A 16467-nucleotide genomic window follows, 5' to 3' on the forward strand; every position below is an offset into this window, starting at 1 on the left:
GTTACGATGCAGATACTGTTAGTACCGTAGCCAATACGATGGCAAGATTCTAATCCAGCTAGGAATCCAGCAGGAAAACAAGCATCGTGTGCCGCAGGCTTAATACTGTATTCAGGGTGATATTACATGAGTGCGGAACACGGAAATACGGAAACGCGCAACCAATCAGTAATCGGTGAAACGCGAAACCATAACAGCTGATTGCTTCTGATTGGTTACGCGTTTCCGCATTTCCACGTTTCCGCGCTCATGTAATAGCACCCTCACACTGCATCCGATTAGAAAACAGGATTCCGATGAATTTTGCTTCGTATTATCGGAATCCTGTTTTCTAATTGGATGCAGAGCGTCATACGACGAAAATCGGATGCACAGCATTAACGTGGAGTCTACAATAGAAGTCGTAGCGATCGTAAAATCTTAAGTTATAAAAAATTAACCAATCTCACAGTCGAATATGAGAGGAATACTCAACTAAGATCTTAAGTCGTAGAAAATTGACCAATCACAGTTGATTATTCTTCTCATATTCGACTGTGATTGGTCAATTTTCTACGACTTAAAACCCTACGACTGCTACGACTTCTATTGTAGACCCCGCATAAGCTTCAAATTCTCTTTTCACCGAGAGTATGCGAATCTATATTGTGATATTTTATGACATCTATGTTTGTGGCGCGTATTAATTTATAAATATAAATAAATAGATGGTTACAAGCACAATTATTACTACTATATTTTATTACACGATAGAAATGGACCTAGATACTGCTTACATTGGTAATTGCATTTATTCCATCTGAGACAATTTTGCATATGTATGCTTATTATTTAGAAAAGTATATTGTACGTATATTACTCGTACGCGCACCTCTGTACTTGTATTACATGTATAAATATTCTTTTTTTTTGTACAATTTAATCAAAGTATATTATATCTTTCTCCTCTTCACACACGCACACATACATACACAACAAGATATAAACAAGTACAATATAATAAATTAATATTGTACGTAACCTACATTTTAAAAGAGAGAGAGAGAGAGAGAGAGAGAGAGAGAGAGAGCACATTCTAATTGTAAAAGATTAGAACAAATTGGAAAGTTTATTCAATTTTCATTTGAATATCTTTAAATTTGTTGCTAGAACCATTGATTTACGATTGGATGGAACATCTTCAGCAAACTATGAGAAAACAGGAGCAAGAACAGATTGCTAATGCAACCAATTTTGCCATGCCATTTGTAGGTAGGCAACGAGAGAGTAAATATTATGTATATCTATAAATGATATTTGGGAGACTTGTTAGAATATCACTCTGCTGCTTTTAATTATTTTAAATTATATTATAATCAACACAGCGATTCCAGCATCTACTATGAAAGCTGCCTTTAAGATAGCGGAATACTTGGAGTTAGAGCCAAATGTCAAGTATATGGCTATTGAACTGTACGACAGATTCATGTGTAAACACTTTTGGGAGCTTTACAAGACTGAGTTTGCGAATGATCCATCTGAAGCATCATGGTTTAAAATATGCAAGAAAACTTCTAATCAAACAAAATTAAATCTAATGTCATGTTTTCAATTGGCATGCAAAATGGATTCTCATTCCAGCACCTTAGGAATATCGCAGGTACATTGAAAGATGATACTTTATGAAGAATTTAAGCATGACAAATCTTAACAGATAAAATTTGTTTTATTAGATTCTTAATATTCTATATCTGATTGACAAAGAGTCTGAATATACGCGAAATATGATTTCCTCTTCGGAAATTAAAGTTTTCAAAACAGTAGGATTTACAATGCCCCTTTACACACCATTGCACTGTATCGAAATTCTTCTGGCGGCGACAGGTCTCGGAGAAACGCCAAATACGTTTAACGTTTCGATAGATTTGTTGGATTTGGCTTATCTAAAGGTTTAGATATTATCTAATTTATTTCTTCATATGATTGACAATTTATACAATACATATTTCACTAAGTTGTATACATTTCCAGCATGACAGATTATATTCGCAATTTTATCATTTATATTACATACATAAAGATACTATAAACGCGGAATATGTAGCCCGAAAGCTGATATCACTGAAATCAAACGTACTTTACCTAAGTGCAGCGATAATATATTGCACAACGTTTTTTCTGTGCTTGGATACAAATGCTTCGGAAGAGATTCAATATGGCAAATATGTTGCTCTCAATAGCAACACAAGAGTAATGTAATAGACTGCATATTAAATAATTTTACATGCGCACGCATGTGTGTATTAATTGTACTGTGTAAATATACACGTTATACAGATATGTATTGTGTAAATACTTTGTAAACAAAATTAAATTAATTCTTATTAATACATTGCATGCAATTATGTGTACATTTTTGTTTACTTATTTAAGTTGTGTATGTGTGTGTAAAATAGACATTTAAATTACAAACGTATCGTTCTAAAATGTTTAGATCGCATAGTGAATTTACATGCAATGCAAATTTACGAGAATTAATATAAATTTGCGATTATTCACATATAAATATTAGATACAATAATATATTATTAAATTAATGATTTTCTATATAAATGCTGCATAAATAAATATGTATACTTAATGCATACTTAATGCAACTTAATGTTATAATATCTTTGCTATATATTGCTGCAAAATTATATTATTTTCTCTAATTTAAAGAAGAAGAAGAATCGATCAGTACCGACTGCACGTGAGAGATAACTGACGTTTCTATTGATAGGTGGCCTGGATATCATTGACCCCAGTCAAGAGTTAGGTTAGGTTAGACTCCTTTCTCTTCACAATTGCTTCAAGCTGCTCTCGTTTTGTTTCACCCCTTTCACCGTGCGCGCGTGCTCGACATCCATTCACTACAATTCATCGCTACTACTACGCGTCACTACTATTTTACTATCCTTCCTAAAAAACCAACCAGTCTTGACCAGTCTTGTCCACGATATCGTGACAATTGCTTTGTTTAACTTGGTTCGCTTCGTCGCGGCTTCGATTATAAAAGATATACGTTGCATTCTGCATTAAGTATAAAAGAAATTCAATATTTCTCACATTACTCTAATGACTTTTTTTTGACATTTGAAAAAAAAATTTCAAGGTTTTCATTTGTAAGATTTTCTTTGCGCTGTGCCAGAGCTGTGAGAAATCTAAAGGAAATCGTTTATAAACCCTTATTCTCACACATGCGTGTGTGATATTCACAGCCAGTGACAGCCAGCCGTTTCGTGTAGTTTCAAGATGGAGAGAAAACAATGTCGTGACTACTGTTCTCGCACAAGAGGGTTGTAAACACAGTCTGGGTCGTCGGTGATTCTGCTAGTTTTGCATGAGGTCGACGAGAACGGAAAACGTGTAATGGCGAAATCAGTGCTAAGTTCGGACACGCTGCCAAAGGCCGGTCGTGTAAACGAAGGTGAGATTTTTGTATTTCTCTTTTCAACATCCGCTTCTCTTATGAGATATGAAATTCTCTGTAAGCTTGATTCTTTATCTTACTCAGTACTCAGTACTTTCCTTCTTTTTTTCACATTTAGATATATATTTATATATGTAGTTCAAGCGTAGAAAACGCAACGAAGAATAAAATAAAAGATTCTTGAACAAACGCGCGTCTCACGTCATGCAATTAGTCACGATTAGTCATTGCATTGGTATTCACAATGTGAACTTGTACTTGTGTAATTTTGCAGTATGCCGCGAATGGTTGGTACATGAAGACGGGGCATTGGCTTATCGGCTACAAGATGAAGAAAGTATGTAAAAATTTTATGCTTATGTTTGTCATGTGGATTGTACATATACATATGTATATCTTTAATAGGCAATACTAGATTAGATTCGTGCAGGGATGTCCCAAAACAACTAATTATAGGCTGATTGAATTTTCTACCTTAAGAAGAATGATATATACACAAGCTTTCTCTCTCTATTAATTTAAATTATAAAATTAATCCAAAAAATTTGGCATTATGTAAAAAAGGAAAAAAGGAAATTTAATTAAAGTAAAACTAATTACACAGCTTAAGGAAGTCTCAAAATTTTCGTGCTGAGAAAGAAAGAGGGAGGGGAGAGAGCAGAATATATTGAAGAGAAAAAAAAGACAAATGTAAACGAATATAATAATTTCGTTGAAAATAAAAGAATGGATAAGTTAGGCATTTGTATCTGCTATCAATACCTATAATAAAAGACTTTAACATATGATTCTTTATTATGATTTATAGTTAAGGAACATTATACTGGCAACAAAACGCGTAATGCACAGGTGAGAGAAGATGTGCCACGAGCCAAAGTCGAACAGGAATTGGAAGCGATAAGATATCACACTTATATTCAACAGCAGTTAGTAATATTTGTATTTATACAAAGATAGAGATTATTTTATATTGTTTTAAAATATTTTTCTTTTTTTTTTTACAAAGGGAAGAGAGAGATGCGGTTGTCGCAAGACAGATTGCATTTTCTTTGGAGCGAGAAGAAAAGCAGAGAGAATGCGAATTGCAAGAAATGATGAGATTACAGTTAAGATTGGGAGATGAAGCTATGCAGCAAGAGTTTGAAAAACGTATGCAAGAAGAAAAAGATGAGGTAATCACAGTATCTCGTGGTTAATAAAACCCTTGAAAATAGTTTTATATATATATAGTTTTATATATATATATCTTATTTAAGAAAAGAAAAAGAGATAATTGTTCGTTAGCATATATAAATGTTAAACCTCGTTATATGATAGGAACTGGCGAAAAAGATACAACAAGAAGAAGAAAATCACGACGAGCCGGAAGATGAGCAATTTATGTTGGATCAGAAATTAGCGATGGAAGCACAGGATGCTGAATTGGCACGAATGCTTCAGGATAAGGAGCGTGCAAAGGCTCGTAAAGCGCGAGAAAGGGCAAGACAGAAGAAGCTAGAGCGGGAGCGTCTGCAGCAACAGCAACAGCAGCAACAGACAGATAAACAGGATCTCACGGAACGACCTCAAAGACCAGACAGACTGGATTTGAAGACCCTGTCAAACAAGAATCGAACCCGTATTCCTGCCAATTATTCTCATTATTCGGATCCTGAGGAAATCCATACATTAGACAGTCCCGACAATGTGCAAGAAGTGGCAAATGTCGCAACCATTATCGATCCTACTTACAATGTGCATAGAGGTACTTTTTCGAGCAGCTCGAGCAGCACAATAAGCCCCACTTATGTTTTACCGACACCACCACAAGAGCTAATGGCAGATGATATACCGTGTTACATGCCGATTCAAGGCCAGCGACGAAATCAGGCTCAATCACCATCTAATGTGCAAGAAGAGAAGCACAAGCGGCGAGTTAAAGATGGGTGTAAGCATCAGTAAGAAACATAAAGCTGAGAGAGATTAATATTTTTTATAAAATTTTTTTTTATCGTCATCAAACGATGACATAAATTAACAAGCAGTATTCATTTCTAAGATCTACTCATAAAGAGATGCAATTTTGTTACGTATTGAGCAATATTGATAACACATTTATTTTATATATATAATATATGTATTTACTTTCGCAAAATGTGTGTACCAACTTTAAGATTTTACGATTATTTTTTTTCGTATTGATAGGATATATTGCCATATATTATATGATAATGTAAATCAATGTACTGCCATACATTACACAAAGTTTAATGTGCCTTTTAAAGGGCATTTAAAAAATCTAAGAACCTTAACAAATGAATGAATTACTCAGCAATAATTATAATTGCTGATATTCGAATGAATAGATTGTACCGTCCTCGATTTTCGTTTTACATTTTTTGGTAGTTGTGTTTCTAATAGTATTGTATATGAAGCAAGAATGAAAAATAATGCCATCCCTGTTATAAAGTATATAAAGACACTAGTATAAATATTTTTTTAACATTAATATGCTTCTCATTGTTCAAACTTTCGACATTTTTAGTGTATAGAATAAAAACAAAAGAATATCTTAGAGAGACAATCAGAAAACAATATATTTTTCAACTTTATGAATTGATAAGACGAGAAAGTCATGCGACAGTGTACAAATATTGATCAAATAAGATTTATCATAAAAGGTTAATTCACGTAAAGATCAGATATATGGAATGTAATTTTTTAAATGCATGAATAGATTATGACAAAAGATTGAGAAATTATAAAGTTTTAATTATAATGCTTTAAATTAAATTATTCTTTATTATTTAAATGATTACGTTAAAGAGAATCTCATGTTTCCATTACGTTCAATTGGCTCTTATAAGATGACCATACTGATAGGTTTCCGTTATATATATCGTTCAACGCTACAAGGTTTGTCTATAACATGTTTAATTTGCTAATAAATCGCGACTACTTAAAGTTCTTTCTAAAGTTAAGATAGAATGTAAAGAATGACAACACTGCCAAAGATAAAACTTTAATGCAGGCCTTTAAAAAAGTGTTGATAAAGAAAGGGCGTATACATTACGTATGTATAAGAATCTAGATTGAAAGAGTTTTACGTATTGCAATATTTTTCGAATTTTGAAATATGATATAAGCAAGCTTCCAAAATACTGAAGTATATAGTTATAACGTGTTGAAGGGAAATGTTAAAGAGAGAACGCATAATTGTTACTAAATACAATTGTTACATTTCCCCTTCAAAAAGTAAAGAAAAAATATCTTAAAATTACCTGTAATTCCAAAATAACACATTTCTAAAACGTTTAGAATTTATTTATTATTAATTCTCTAGCATTATAAAGTATAGACTTATTGTATATGTGTGTACAATGTATTACTTACTAACTTATATAAGGACTGTGTTCACAGAAGAATAAGAATCTCTATTGATAGTTTTTCAAGCAATATTCCATTAGAATATATGAATTTTTTTGTAATGATTTTTTCGTAATGATTATATTATTTGTGGTGAGTGGATTCTCTCGTTTGGTACTATCATATATATACATATATACGTATATATATGTATATATATGTAAGTTTCTTTTACATTTATTGTATCGATACAACTATACATGAGTATATTAATAAATTATTTACAAAGATATGATACATTGCTTTCTTGCCGAAAATATTATAAGAGCATGTACTATATTATATATGCAAAATGTGTAGCAAAAAAATCCTGTGCTACAAAATGAAAATCTAGAAATATTAACAAAAAAAAATTGATACTATATATACCGACAATAAATATCTTTAAAAAATGTACATATAGATGGAATGAATACTATCATGATCAAAGAACGTTGTATGTACGCGCACATAATGTGTAAACATCTGTACATTTTTCAATGATAATTTACCATTAGAATACATTATTTGACATAACACTCATTGTAACTGTGCCATCATACACTTGTCAGCTCGCGCGTGCATCGATACAAAAATAACATGATATATCTTAGATTGGATGAAACATAACTTTTTTATGCAACTGTAAACATATATAATGTAATTTGATTCAATTATGCAGGTTTATTAATCTTTGATAAAAACAATCTTAGAATTTCTACGTATTATTGAAAAAAAAAAGAAAGATATTTCTCAACATCACATTAGTGTATATTCCAAATATCGTTGTTGGAATAGTCAATCACTTCCCACCATAACTTAAAATATACTCCAATCAGAAAAAGAAAACGAGATACTTTACTTAATCGTAATTCGAAACAAATTGAATTATTTGCAAACAGATAAGATTATCCAAGTTCTTGATCTTGTTTCTGATTTTTGTAAACAATTGAACTTGTTTGTTCCCGCTAGAATTTCAATATTAGATAAAGCAATCGTTTTTTTAATTTTCTAACTAGGATATGCTGGGATACAAGTTAAATCTTTCGATCTTTGTTTATTAGCATTTATAATTATTTATCATATCAGAGAGATTATTTTGTACTATATTTTTACCAGAATATAGACGCTAAAACTGGTCAACAATTTCTAAGTATGTAACGTTTCCTAATATTTTTTTTATTTTACACGCATCATTTCGTGCTTATAAGTATTAAAAGTTAATGCTTTGCAACGAATAATCGACCGCTTTAATTGACAAAACTATGCGTAAAAAAAAACATGTTGCGGTGATAAAAGAAATATGTGAAAGGAATTTACAAGTATTAAAAGATTTACAAATCTAAAATGTGCGTGACAAAACTCTTGGGAAATTCCAGTTTTAATTTGTTGTATTTTTGGATCTTTTAGATACAACAAATCTTGTTCGAAATCGCGATCCGAAAGAATTTTTAACTAAACGAGCGCAACGGCCGGATTTGATGTTATGAGATTGCTGGATAGCGGGTCGTTGTTCTCCTTCCTGATAAGGACTCGGTATGAACGAGCTCATTTTTCTGTGAAAAATAAACAGGATATAAATTAAAAGACTTGCATCTTTTTTTGGGTAAGAAGAGACGAAACAGAGACAAGTGAAGCTTTTAAAAAGTGATAAAACATATAGCAGTGAGAAGAGGGTAATTACATCGAATCACAATTGATGAATAACAACCTACATACGACGTTGCTTTGAAGAAATGTTTTTATTAGATCTGGTTTGAGGCGGTGAGAACACATAATTCGGGACCTCTCCAATGTCTGTAAATTGAAGAGCACGATCTCATCAAACCACTACTTAAAACTTATTATTCAACAAGTGAATGGAATTACATACACGTCCCAAATTGGATAAAAATCTATCTACAAGAAGTTCTACTTAGGTAAAGAGGTAAAGAGGTAAAGAGAATTGTTTAAAAAAATGATAAAAATACAATATTATGGAAAGAAGAGGAAATTTAAAGAATAATTTACACAAAGATCTTTGAAAGTAATCCTTCAAAAGAGATATTGTGATAAAAAATTCCATTTATTATTACATAGAGCGTTCCTTATAGCATAAGACCGTTCATCTAGTAAGCGGCCTATTTTTCAAATTACCTTTCTCCAATGGCACATCATCCGTTTTCTCCGGCAGCGAGAACGAAAACAGATTGCTGGACTCTTGACTCACACTGATCTTGCGCGGTCTACCTCGTCTAGACTTCACGGTATTCTTTTTCGTCTCTTTGATCATCGTGGCTGACGCCGTCTTTTTTTTAGGCGCTGGAGTATCTTGCGCGATTTCAATATCTGTCTTTTCATCTCCTTCCGCTAGCTCTTCCACTATCGGTGATACCACCGTGAGACTTGTGTCAATATTTCTGACCCTCCTTTTCATCTCTGTGTGTGTCACATCTGCGCTGGACGCTCTCTTCCCTCTGGCATTACTTTGCATAGCCTTCTTTCTGGTAGATCTCGTCTCTCTCATTGACGGACTCAAAATCTCCTCCAATTCCTCCGGCACGGAGAGTACCGATGCGCTTCGAATACGCGTATTTGTCGTTAGTCTACCGACAATCTCTTCTACATCTCTCGCGGCGGAAGATCCCTTTGATTCCTCCGGGGGTTCAACGACCTCCGGAATGATTTCTTTAATAATACTGCTGGACCTACGTCGCAGTGATCCTATAGACTGCGTCTTCATCTCTTTAGGTACTGAACTGCCGCGTTTTCGGGTCGTTTTAATGTCTGGCTCCTTCGAACACTCCTTGTCCCTCATGGATGATCTCAATGATCTGCTTGTTGTTGCACCATCCGTATCGGACGACACCGAAGACTTCCTTATGCGTCGCAAAGACTTCTTGTTCGTGTTCTCACCTTCTTCGTCGTCACTCGCTAGTTTTACGAGCGATGTCGCGCTTCCTGATCTTGCGAAACTCCTCTCCCGCAGAGAAGGGGTGTCCTGTAATTCTTTTCTCGCGGAAGAAGCAAGTCTTGTGCTTCTCCTTACTGGTTCATCCTTGACGCTCTCGGAGTCGTTATCCTTCGTATTGGGCTGCGACATCTCCTTTGTTACAGACGTACATCTGCGGCCTCTCCTCGTTGATGGTTGCGCGTCGGAGTTTTCTGATTCACAATTCTCATCCAAGCTTATCATCGAGCTCATTAGTATGTCTTTCGCAAGAGAATTCGCTCTTCGGCCACGTTTTCCCGAGGGAGAATCCATCCTTATTTCCTTTGCTGCTGAATTCGCTCTCCTCGAACGCGACGATATTTCGAAGTCTGTTTTCTGCGACGAACAATCTGTTGAAAAATTTAAAGAGTCCTTCATCGTTGAACTTGATCTTCGTAAACGGGTGACTTTCTCCGGCTCTACTTGCCGTGCCGAGATATCTTTTGCCAGCGAACTTGCTCTACGTGATCTAGTCATACGTACAAATGAAACATCCGTAATCTCATCTTGATCCTTCTCACTTTTCGAGAAACTTTGACCACCTGACAGCTTCCTCTCGGTCGTGTCCTCAACCATCTCCTCAGATACTTCGATCTTATCGTCTACTTTATACAGTTTTACATAGCTCGAGAATGTTTTGTCGGATTTGTCATGAACATCGACGTTGGACTGCTGTCGAGACGATGAAGCCTTATCGAGACCTTCCTTTGGAACGTTCTTGTTCCTACCTGACTCGCGGTTCTTCTCATTGGATTCACTGTTCTTTTCCATTTCAACATTTTGCGTGACATAGGATCTTTGTAAATTAGAATATCTACCGTTTTTTGCTTTTGGCTCTTCAGTTTCTCTAGCATTGGAATCGGACTCGTCGTCTGTAATATTCGACATGTCGTATAATATATCTTCTGAAGGAATAATTGGCATCAAATGCGTCTCTTTTTTGTTATTATCCATTTCATCAGGTACTACCGGTGTCACAGCTCTGCTATTCGCAGATTCGTCGTCAGTCAAATCAACGTCACCCATTATTTGCACCGATTCTTGCAAACCATTAGGTTTCGTCATACTGCATTCTTCCGTTCCGTATTCTGGATTCCAAATCTCGCGGGATAAACAAGAAGCAGGAACCTGATGACTATCCAAATGCATCTGCATGTCTTCCAGACTTTCGAACGTCTCCTCGTGCTCGTCACTATCCTCGTCGTTTCGCAGTATAAGTAGTTCCTCGTCAGATTCATCCGAAACGATCGGACTCGATTCCGCGACCTTTTCAGATTCGAAGAGTATAGGCAATTCGTAATTCTGTAAACTCGGACTAGCTTCTCTTGCGATTCTTTCATTATTGTATTTATTCTGTTGACTATTGCTTTCTACGACCTTATCTAAATTATCTTCTTGTTTCGCGAGATCACTTCTATCACAACCAAATTGTTCAACATAGTGCACAGGTCTTTCAGATTCGCTTAGCACGTTAACATCTTCCTTTATTTCGTACAAGTTATTCACGTCGTCTATTTCCATGGCTCGTTTGTCATCAATAGATGTTTGAGAAACTGTAATCCTCGTCAGTGGAGTAGACGAAACGGTAAATTTATCGTTATCATCTCTTTCCATGGGTGGTGTCCATTGGGGATTAATACGTCCTGATTTCTTTGTAAGATAGCTAATATCGACGCTGCTGTCAGAGGACAGTACAGTGGTCGAGTAAATGGAGGTCGACAAAACCGAGCTACGATTCCTCGGTGTATTTGAGATAAACGGTTGTTCATTCATCTTTTCGGAAGTCGTCGAGATCGCTGCAGACAAGTTTACGGACGAGCCACTCGCTTTATCCGTGCAAAATTCCTGTGGCACTTCTACGGACGATTGTAAGGCACTTCTTCTGAGACTGGGTCGCGGACGGGCGTAGTAATGAATCTTACCAGAAGTACTGCTACTGTCACTCAAAATTGCGCTTTCACAATATTCTAGCTTGTTACTCGCGTTTGGAGTATCGTTACTGAAGAACGTATCGTTACTCGCTTCGTTCGAACCAAGGGGAACATCAGTCTCATTATCATCTTGTTCTTTTTCCTTCTGTCTTCTCTCCTCTTTCTCGTTCTCTTCCTCATACATCAAAGTTTTCTTGGATTGATTAATGTTAAATCGTATTTGTCTACTAACTTTCCTTTCCTTTTCAGACAATCTATCGGTAGTCTCCTTTGCTTGGGACATTACAGTAGGAGACGTCGAGCTTCTTACAAGTTGTCTAATTTTCAAAATTGATTGCGGTGTCTCTAGAACACGATCCTTATTCAGGGAGACATTAGGTTTGCGCTTTATCAGAGGCGTCTCGAAAGCCTCCATCAATCTCGATTCTTCTGAAACTCGTTTGCTCGGCGAGACGTTCTCGTTTGTTAATTTCCGACGTTTAATGTCATTCGGCATATCGTCTGCATCGTTCTCTTCGTAGATCTGATCAACCGTGCGTTTGCCGCGACTCTTATGCATCAGCGTCGGAAATAACACACAATTCATGTTTACGCCGTGACTGTTGAGTCTCAACGACGTGCAAGGCGCACTGATAAATGGGATCTGCGATTTTTCTCCTCGTAGATAGGTTTCTCTGGCCTTTGTAATCACAGTTTCATATATATTCCGCAGCTTATCGTGGCTCTTACAATGTGACATCGGTCTGGAATAGCGCGTCTTTAGATCTGCGTCCGAATTCGATGTGGTTGCGTTCATGGAGAATCGTTTCGTAATATCAGGCAAGGTCATTTCGTACGCGCTGAGCATAATGAACGACGTGGACTGCGCGTCTTTGACTACATTCGGTTGGTACTGCCGGATCGGATAGCCGCCAATTACTTCCGTGTAACGACATCGTTGTAAATAGTACAACAATCGTAAATCTTCCATCTTATTCTCTTCGAGAAATTTGACAAACACCTCCTCCTCCTCGGAATCCAGAACTAAATGCAGAACCTCGTCGAGCTTATTGTATTTCCTGCACGCTCGAAAGAAGCTGGTTAGTAATTGTTCGTAATGACAGGGTGGTCGACGATGGAAAGCGGACTGTACCAGGCCATGTTCGACTGAAAGGCTCATAGCCATACCTTGTTCCTCTATGGAGGACAATGGTGGTTTCCTCACACGAAGATACAAGAGCGCCAGCTTGTGTTGATTGTTACGCACCAAAGTGCGCAATATGAATCTATGATGCCAATCCTTGATATCAGAATCGCAAACTAATTGACCTGTCATTGTATCGAGAAATTCCTGATAATTTTCGTGATCGAGTAGCCAGAATGCCTGAGTGAGCTTGATAAGACTGGGACTCATCATGAATGCGGATGGATATTTGATCAGCTGTTTCACTGCGGGATACGACCGCTGCAGCAGCATAGCTAAGTCCATCAGGAGATAAATTGTAATCTGATGTCTGCAATTGATCTCATTTACTTCCGTCTGATAACAATCGGTTAAATAAGATCGTAGTAGAGATTGTAGCGATGGCGGTGGATAGCAGCCATGCATGGCGATGCCACCCTCTCTTTCCCATTGTGCTTTCAACATGGAACACTCACGCGTTATCAGCTCATCAATAAATAAATTTTCCTCGTTTTCGCCATTGTTGCCATTGTTTTTTAACAACTGTGCTCGTTTCTCTTTATAAAGCACCGAAAGCTTCGCATAAGGATAAGGCACTCTTAGCGCTAAAGAGATAGGTAGCGTACTCTTCTCCTCTTCTCCGTCTTCTTGCTCCGCTGTCTCTGCCGCTGCCGCTGCTTGCTCCTCCTCTTCTAAATCTTGCATTTCGGGCAACAGACTCACATCATAGAACCAAAGAAGTACTTGAAAATATAAGGACACGCGTTTCAATATCCTTCGTTGCTTCATCAGGTCAACCGCCGCAGATGGCAATTTAGCCACTACATTGGACAAGCATTCCAATTGCTGTGAACAAAACCGCAAAGTTTTCACGTCAGTTTCACCGATGCTGCTGCCTGATTGATCAAACAGAGGAATACAGAGCCGATCCGCGATCATTTTTATCGTAGAAGCTCTTTGAATACCCCACTTGAGGAAAGTGGGATACAAGTAAGAGGCACTACCGTCCGACCACTCCATAGCGCATTTTATCAAAAAACTGGACCATCGCTGTTCCAAGCAGAGGGACAACAACATCTCTCGTTGCGAGTTCTGATCGCTGGCAAAGGAGAATTCTGAATTGAACGGCACTAACCCAACAGAGAGACATCTGTGAAACGTTTCAAATGGTTGTATCAATACGATAGGACCCGTCATAGCTATTTCACGCAGCAAATCGCTCTGAATACCACGAGTCATCCAGAACGTCAATTTCATTGAGTTCAACTCCACCCATTCGAGTGATAAGGAGTTGGGATAGAATAGTTCCTCCGAAGAACTCGGGCCATTGCTGGAGAATTCTTGCAAACTATGTGGAATATATGCGAAACTTATGATCTGACTGTCTTCCTCGTTTTGTACGTCCGATCGTATACGATACGTTGCCAATATACTATTTGGATTCTGACACTCGTTAATGGTGTGCGGCATTTGCTCTTTATACCATTGATTCAAGTCAAATAGAAATACTCTGTCGTTGGTGGCGATAAGCAATAAGTTATCCTCGCCTCTTCTAGTGGTCGAATCGGTCTGTTCTGGATTGGATTCTCTCTCAACAGTGCTCAAATTGATAACCTTGTCTCCTTCGTTCAACTCTGATTCAAACTTCAAACTAGGATCATCTTCTAAATTAAAGTACAAGTTTATCTCTCTGTCACAGTATTTCCTTTCAAACAGCATGGCGTACATTCGCAATATTGGTGGCGCTTTTGACAATTCATCCTGGTATACCACCCACAAATAATAAAAGGGTCTAGGATCGTCTGTGGGTTCCAATAAAGCCAAATGCGTGACTGTCATATTCTCGTCAATGGGTGTACTGATCCATCCTATGGAACCATCATTCTGCCAAATTATCACTCTGCCTAAACAGCCAGATATTAAGCAGCCAATCTTTGTGGAACTAACGATTGCTGTGGTCAAAGTCTCACCGAGCAAAGGAGATGCTTCAAAATCTTCTCTGTTAAAGCCAATGTGTTTTTCTATACCTAAGAATATATTAAATTCTAAAGTAATTACTGATATAATATTAATCAAAGATTTGTGTGTCAGAGGTGTGTGTGTATGTGTATGTAGAAGGCAGTATGTGTATATTAATAGGTAGTATTCTGTCTTCAATTCTACATTTTGTATTTAATATGGTATCAACACCTGGACAAATATTAACTTGGATAATGATCGTTTACTACTAGCACTTACGGTTGTTGAGCAAATTATAAGCTGCATGTTTTTCTCGAATGGATTGACGTCTACCAATAATTTGTTTCACCGATGGAAAATGTATCTCTGCCGGTGAGGTTTCATCCAAAACAATAGACAAATCTTCCATATCCCATACAGTTCTCCGAAGATCAATCATGATATGTTGAAGATTACGCAAAGCTACACAGGCCATTCCATCCATTTCACTTAGTACATTATCAGGTCTTTTATCATTGAATTCCTCCCATTCGGCACCACCAGCCACAACACATACTTGTTCTATCCCGCATGGCATCTGTAAAACACCATGCAAAAAAGTACAAAAGAATAACTTTAATTACAATCCTTAATACTAATTCATGAGTCTGATTTAGAGGATAACACTTACACGAATAGCTCTCAAAACACGGGATGTAGTACAGTCAAATATACACAATAAACCAGAAGAATCTCTTAGTTTGCTCGCACAATTATCTATTCCAACCAGCAGTAATGGGAATTCTCCAGATTGAATAGGAAATTGGGAAACTGATGTTACGACGCCACGAAACATCCAACTGCTAACGGTCTCTCCTATGTTCACATTAAATACTACCAAGTGGCAACCATAACTCAGCCATGCGTATGTTGCATTATGTAGGAATCCTCCACGGTAATCACTAACGTTGTCGTACTCTTGGAGATTCGCAGACTGACCATATTCTAAATTTTTTAACCAGTTTGACACAGGAAATTGAAGATTCACGATCCTGCGAATCTACACGAGAGAATTATCAAGAAAATTATTGATATGTAAAAACAATAAGCTCTTCCATTTATATCTCATTCATTGTTTTATATTTTCGGCATAATTCGAATCAAAGTAGAAAAATATCAATTGAGAACGTTACAAACTATCGCGATAGGTTATCAATAATTGAAATATCTTTATATTGTAATGCATTACCTCGCAGTTGACCTCTTCTAACTCCTTCATCTCTCAGGCCAGCTACCGAAATATCATTAGTGAAAGTCGCATTTAAAAATCGTTCTTGTACGGCTCGCAATAAGGTTAGGTTATGTTGGCGCCAAACCTCACGTTTGTCTCGTAGCCACGCAGGAGAAATATACATACATAAGAGATGAAATTACACGTGCAATGGAAAGTGACTTATCGGAAGAATACAATGACGGCGTAATTTGGAATCGTATTACGTACGAAAATGATATTATCTATCATTCATTTTCTTACTCTCTCTTTCACCGTCGAACGATAATGCGAAAAGGATAGATAGTACATAGATGGCGTGTACGGTCATGAATAATTAAAACTCTAGATATACCAAAG

General features: G+C 36.7%; 3 protein-coding genes across 5 annotated transcripts; 2 read left to right on the plus strand and 1 right to left on the minus strand.

Annotated features, from left to right (window-relative positions):
- Positions 1-755: 755 nt before the first annotated feature.
- LOC108721555 (uncharacterized) lies at positions 756-2089 on the plus strand. Its single transcript, XM_018446166.1, has 4 exons — positions 756-780; positions 1150-1251; positions 1365-1639; positions 1713-2089. The coding sequence occupies exons 1-4, from the start codon at positions 756-758 to the stop codon at positions 1932-1934; spliced, it is 624 nt and encodes a 207-aa protein (XP_018301668.1). The 3' UTR covers positions 1935-2089.
- A 590-nt stretch (positions 2090-2679) lies between these two features.
- LOC108721553 (coiled-coil domain-containing protein 50) lies at positions 2680-5493 on the plus strand. The gene is made up of 5 exons (XM_018446164.1): positions 2680-3448; positions 3726-3788; positions 4260-4377; positions 4458-4623; positions 4769-5493. Exons 1-5 carry the CDS (start codon positions 3391-3393, stop codon positions 5390-5392), a joined length of 1029 nt encoding a protein of 342 aa, XP_018301666.1. The 5' UTR covers positions 2680-3390; the 3' UTR covers positions 5393-5493.
- Positions 5494-8124: 2631 nt separating this feature from the next.
- On the minus strand, positions 8125-16400 carry Elys (AT hook containing transcription factor 1 homolog). Of its 3 annotated transcripts, none has more exons than XM_018446159.1 (6): positions 16087-16400; positions 15529-15897; positions 15138-15435; positions 8972-14926; positions 8551-8632; positions 8125-8391 (listed from the first exon to the last, which is right to left on the minus strand). In XM_018446159.1, exons 1-6 carry the CDS (start codon positions 16114-16116, stop codon positions 8217-8219), a joined length of 6909 nt encoding a protein of 2302 aa, XP_018301661.1. In that variant the 5' UTR covers positions 16117-16400; the 3' UTR covers positions 8125-8216. The 3 variants fall into 3 exon arrangements, with proteins under 3 accessions (XP_018301661.1, XP_018301662.1, XP_018301663.1); XM_018446160.1 differs by having other exon boundaries at positions 8313-8391; positions 8555-8632; XM_018446161.1 differs by having other exon boundaries at positions 8338-8391; positions 8520-8632.
- Positions 16401-16467: the final 67 nt, after the last annotated feature.

Source organism: Mycetomoellerius zeteki, unplaced genomic scaffold, assembly GCF_001594055.1.
Source record: "Mycetomoellerius zeteki isolate Tzet28-1 unplaced genomic scaffold, Tzet1.0 scaffold174, whole genome shotgun sequence".
NCBI lineage: Eukaryota > Metazoa > Arthropoda > Insecta > Hymenoptera > Formicidae > Mycetomoellerius > Mycetomoellerius zeteki.

Excerpts from the sequence above, each read along its gene's own strand:
- LOC108721555 (XM_018446166.1), top strand. The coding sequence starts at position 756 with ATGGACCTAGATACTGCTTACATTG. Across the intron at positions 781-1,149 it reads CCTAGATACTGCTTACATTG|AACCATTGATTTACGATTGG; the intron begins GTAATTGCATTT and ends ATTTGTTGCTAG. Across the intron at positions 1,252-1,364 it reads TTTTGCCATGCCATTTGTAG|CGATTCCAGCATCTACTATG; the intron begins GTAGGCAACGAG and ends TAATCAACACAG.
- LOC108721553 (XM_018446164.1), top strand. The coding sequence starts at position 3,391 with ATGGCGAAATCAGTGCTAAGTTCGGACACGCTGCCAAAGGCCGGTCGT. Across the intron at positions 3,789-4,259 it reads TCGGCTACAAGATGAAGAAA|TTAAGGAACATTATACTGGC; the intron begins GTATGTAAAAAT and ends TATGATTTATAG. Across the intron at positions 4,378-4,457 it reads CACACTTATATTCAACAGCA|GGAAGAGAGAGATGCGGTTG; the intron begins GTTAGTAATATT and ends TTTTTTACAAAG.
- Elys (XM_018446159.1), bottom strand. The coding sequence starts at position 16,116 with ATGAAGGAGTTAGAAGAGGTCAACTGCGAG. Across the intron at positions 14,927-15,137 it reads TTATAATTTGCTCAACAACC|GTATAGAAAAACACATTGGC; the intron begins GTAAGTGCTAGT and ends ATATATTCTTAG. Across the intron at positions 8,633-8,971 it reads TGATGTGCCATTGGAGAAAG|ACATTGGAGAGGTCCCGAAT; the intron begins GTAATTTGAAAA and ends TTCAATTTACAG.